Source organism: Pteropus alecto, unplaced genomic scaffold (genome assembly GCF_000325575.1).
Source record: "Pteropus alecto unplaced genomic scaffold, ASM32557v1 scaffold102, whole genome shotgun sequence".
Lineage (NCBI taxonomy): Eukaryota > Metazoa > Chordata > Mammalia > Chiroptera > Pteropodidae > Pteropus > Pteropus alecto.
In genome coordinates, this window is record NW_006432224.1 from 1,459,244 (window position 1) to 1,463,946 (window position 4,703).

General features: G+C 65.3%; 1 protein-coding gene across 1 annotated transcript in view; it reads left to right on the forward strand.

Moving 5' to 3' along the window:
• The window catches only part of OTUD7A (OTU deubiquitinase 7A), a 78,606-nt gene that overhangs the window by 49,958 nt on the left and 23,945 nt on the right, over positions 1-4,703 (forward strand). The window contains exons 8-9 of the mRNA XM_015585698.1: positions 2,126-2,226; positions 4,547-4,661. Of these exons, the coding sequence (XP_015441184.1) occupies positions 2,126-2,226; positions 4,547-4,661 (216 nt within the window). The remainder of the gene's footprint in view (positions 1-2,125; positions 2,227-4,546; positions 4,662-4,703) is intronic.

The window sequence follows — 4,703 nt, forward strand, 5'->3', positions numbered from 1 at the left end:
TTAAGATTCAACAAGCCATCCAGAGATGCTGTGCTTATAATTGCCTCAAAAGGCCACACCAGAAACCGAGGCCAGCTGCCTGCACCAGTGTGAGTCTCAACAAGGAGCACCTGACTCGCCGAGGACACACCTGGATGTGTCTCGGGTGGGGCCACGAGTTCGGGGAGGCGGGGTTTCAGGGACGCCTCTGGGTGGAGCGGCCTCTGGGATCCAGTTTGATGACGTGACGGCAATGAGGGCGCTGCGTCTGGCGCATTGGGAGGAGCCAGGGCTCAGCAGGGAGCAGCGGATACCGCCGGCCCCTCTGTACCGGGCGAGTCTCGCCTCGGCCTTCACTCTCGCGATGTCTCCCTGGAAGTCCCTGGTGCCCCCTGCGCGCAGCCCAATCGGCTCTGTTGCTCAGAGCAGTCAGGTCCGCCGCGCCGAACTTCCGCTCGCGGACGCGGCCCCTTTAAGAGGCGTCTGCCGCTGCCACCGGGCAGCCCCGTGTCCTCGCCGCGTCCCACCTTCTGCCGTTGCAGGGAGCTTCCTTGGGTTTCTCCAAAGTCGTATGGCTCGTTCCTCTAGATCCCAGGTGATTTCACCTTGACGCTGCTCCTTGTTTCCGTCACAGCTTTGATTTGGTCGCCAGAGGGATGGACAGAGCCTGTGTCATCCATGCCATTTTGTTCAAACACCGACATCGTTAGTTCTTGACCCGCAAACCTCTCCAAGGGCGGCCAGGTGGCCGGAGCTGTGGGCGGGGCTTCGAGGGCACAGAGCTCCGCCCCTCGGCTGTGCGCTCACCCACCGGACAGCTGCCTTTGGCTTGTGTGGGACCCCAGGGACCATCCGTCTGGGACCTGAAGCTCGGGTCCGAAGGGAAGCCAGCTGCGGTCACGCTCGAGGGAGGAGCTGTGGGGGCGAGGAGGGTCTTTCACGAGGAGCCCCGAGGGCCAGAGCCGCCCTGTCTTCCCCGACCCCCTCCTCCCCTCCTGGGTCGCCCGAGCGCCGCCCCCGCTTCCTCACACATAGGTCCCGAGCGCTCGGTTCTCCGCGCGTCGTCGTGGGGCCCCTTCACCCCCTCTTCCTCCCCACCCCCCGTCTGGGCAGCAGCACCTGTCGTCTGTATCTACGAGTTCGTCTGTGTCCCCAGCTCGTTTGTCGGTCCCGTTTCGTGCCCCGCACGTGAGCGAACGCGTGTGGTTCCTTCCGTCTCCGTGTGGCTGGTTTCACTCCGCGCGATCCTCTCTAGGTCCGTCCACGGTGGCAGCATGTCACCCTTCGTGATGGCCGAGAGGGGCCCCGTGTGCGCATGCCCGATTCCAGCTTCTGTCCCTTCGCACGGACGGGAGGTGCGGGCTGTGGAAGACACCTGCGCATCTCTCTCTGTGTGCCCGCTCGGGTCCCACGGAGAGGGGCCCGCGAGGCGCGTGGACCCCGGTACCTACAGTCCCCAGGCTCCAAGCGTCACTCAGCCCCCAGCTTGTCAGCAGCTTCGTTAATTCTTCTCACGGGGCTCCAGCCGCGTCTGCCCAGAGTCCGCTCACGTCCATCTCCTCGGAGGCACCTGTCTGTCCTTAGATTTGGGGCCGGCCGGCCGCCATGACGTCAGCGCTCTGACGGGTTCAGGGAAGGTTGCAATGTGCCATCTGTCTGGCTGGACGTTGTCGTAAAGATAAGACAGGGCCCTGGCATTGTTGCGTCCCAAACAGAAACCAGGGGTCTCCAGGCTGGGTGAGATGGCATCTGTGTATTTCCAGGTTAAAAGACAGGACAGGGCCTTTTCAAAGAAAAGGGAGACGTTTGCAGCCTTGCTTTGAAAGGCGTTTGCTGTTCGTGACATTTGCCACCAGAGGGCAAGCGGCCACATCACGCCACCTCTCACAGGGGTGAAGGCCAAAAGCAGATGTGTGACGCGGGAGACAGAGGCCTCCGAGCCACCGATGCCTGTGGAGCAGCCTGTTCTGGAAAGATCCCTGTCACGTGCGGCTGTGGGTTGGGTTCTTGGGCCTTGCGGCTCCAGCCACCCCCACATCCACAGATGTCCCCTCTCCAGGGAAGACGCCTTCCATCAGCCCCCGGGTGCCTCGCTTGCGAGCAGGCGTGTCCCTAGACCCTCACTCGGTGCCTGCACCCCAACTAGGATCCAGGCTGAGAGGCTGCGGGACCCCCAGGTGGCCAAGCTGCAGCACCAGCCGGTGACCCCAGACTTGCGCTCGGCTGGGGGCGGCCTGACTGCCGAGCGTAGGAATCCCGGGAGCCCGTGGCGGGGAGGCGAGGCCGGGGTGTGGGGCTGGGGAGCAGTGTGGAGAGGGGGTCGCCCAGCGCTAACCACATCTGCTCACGCCCCACGCCATCTGCGGGGGCTGACAAGTGTGGCCGTAGCTGGGCAGACGCCTCCCACTGGTACCTCTCCCCTGGGAAAGGGAGGACAGGCAGACGCGAGTCGCCCAAGGTGCAGCCGCAGAAACCGCTTCAAACAGAGTATTGTCCTAGAACAATGGTTGCCAGGTTTGCCTGCTTTAAGAACGGCGGGGGGTGTTTATTTGAAATACAGCCCTTCGGTCCTTTTCCTGGACATTCTGGCTGGTGGCCGGAGCAGGGGCCGGGACTGGCACCTTCACCAAGCCGCCCTAGCAAGTGCCTCCCAGGGGCCTGCAGGCGGGTGACTCGTGTGACCGAGGGAGGCCAGTCCTGAGCCAGCCCCGCAGCCCTCCCTGGGGCCACCCTGTGTGACTGACTACTCTACTGCTTAGCCCTGGGGAGGAAGGGCGGCCTGTGTGTCATGGCCATCTCAAGGCCGACTGAGCCGCCCTGACCTCCCAGCCAGAGCTGGTGCTGCCCAGTCCCGGCCGGACCAGAAGTGGAAAGCCCTGAGCAAAGCTAGGCCAGTCCTGAGCCTGACCCGCAGCCCTCCCTGGGGCCACCCTGTGTGACTGACTACTCTACTGCTTAGCCCTGGGGAGGAAGGGCGGCCTGTGTGTCATGGCCATCTCAAGGCCGACTGAGCCGCCCTGACCTCCCAGCCAGAGCTGGTGCTGCCCAGTCCCGGCCGGACCAGAAGTGGAAAGCCCTGAGCAAAGCTGGTCGCTGTCGCGCGCACGGGCGGGGGGCGGGGCGGTGATCTGAGCTCACGCTTTCTCCTTAGCACCGCTGGAGGGCAGCATCGAGTCACCCGCTCAGCTTTCTTCCCGGAAAGTCAGCGGGTAACAGTGTTGTTTGGGGTTGTTTGTGAGGCAAGGAGCCCCGGGCAGGCCCGGGCAGGGGCGGGGCCTGGGGCTCACTGTCCCCAACAGTGCGGCTCTTGGTGCCCAAGGAAAGCAGCCTGTGGGAGGCACCCTGACCTGGGTCGCGGCCAGGCAACAGCTGGCCACCACAAGGAGGGGACAGACACAGGTGCGGTGCCCTGGAGTGGGGCAGGAAACAGGCCTGCGACGGGGAGCCCCGCTGGACGCCCGCCCCCAGCCTCCCTCCCCAGCTGTGAGAGGCCGGCCACACCTGCTTCCCAGGCTGCTGGGCGGCGGAGGCCCCCACACAGCCAGTGTCACACACCAGCGTGCACCAGGCTCCTGCCCCACACCCACTGGCGGCCACTCCAGTGTTGGGACAGGCAGGCTCCCCACAGCGGCTAGGCACGCCCCGCCTCTCCCCCCAGCCAGTGACAGGCAGAAAGGCCACTGCAGCTCACACAGCAGCGGGCCTGGCGTGGCCACGTGGGGCCCAGGCAGGGAGGCAGCTGCTCAGGACGAGGAACTGGGGACGCATCGCCCTTCTTCCTGCTACTGGCCCCGACACAGGCGGGGGCCGGGCCACTGGGGGGCCCGCTCTCTCTGGCCTGCAGCAGCACAGACGCTCCCCACAGACCCCAGACGGGCCGGGGGGCATCCCACAGTGCCCGGCCTTTCTCAGGGCCCACAGCCGCCCAGGCTGCTGCTCCTCCCGGAAAGTTCGTGATGTACCCGTCCCTCCCCGCAGGCTTCACTGCTGTCCCCACCCACATGTCACCTCCTCAGGAGGATCCCAGCTGGTCTTCAAAGGGTGGCCACCTTCCCACGGCCTGCTGTTCACTCACAGAGTGTTTGTCACCTGCTCCTCTAGCCCCAGCACGGGATGGGAGCTTCCTGGGCCAGGGGCCCCCGGGGCCATGGAGCCCCCTCCCGTCCCCTGCACTGACAGAAGTGACAACTGAGCAGAGCGGGCAGCCCTCGCTGGCCTGCCCGGCGCGCTGGGCCTTCTTTGGGAGTTGGTTGGAGGGCGGGGCCACCCTGACCTTCGGGGCGACCTTGCACAGTGCGCCGAGTCTGGGGGCCTTCCCCAGCAGTGACAAAGCGATGAGAGCTCTTTCCTGAGCATCCGCTGACCCATAACATTAGCAGGGTCCAGAAGACACCTCCAGCTTCTCTTCAGAGTCCGCAATAAATGGGAAACCTTCGAAGTGTCCTTAGCGGTTTAGACACCTGTGATCTTAAAACGCCGCTGCTGGCACGGGTGGGAGCCCCTTCGCTGTCCTCCCCGGGGGCTGCCCCTGGGCCACCTGGCACCGCGTCTCTGTCCTCTGTTGCAGCCGTGATCCCCCTGACGGATTCGGAGCACAAGCTGCTGCCCCTGCACTTTGCCGTGGACCCCGGGAAGGACTGGGAGTGGGGGAAGGACGACAAGGACAACGCCAGGCTGGCGCAGTAAGCCTCCGCCGCGCGCCCCCCCGCCCCAGCGCCCCGCAG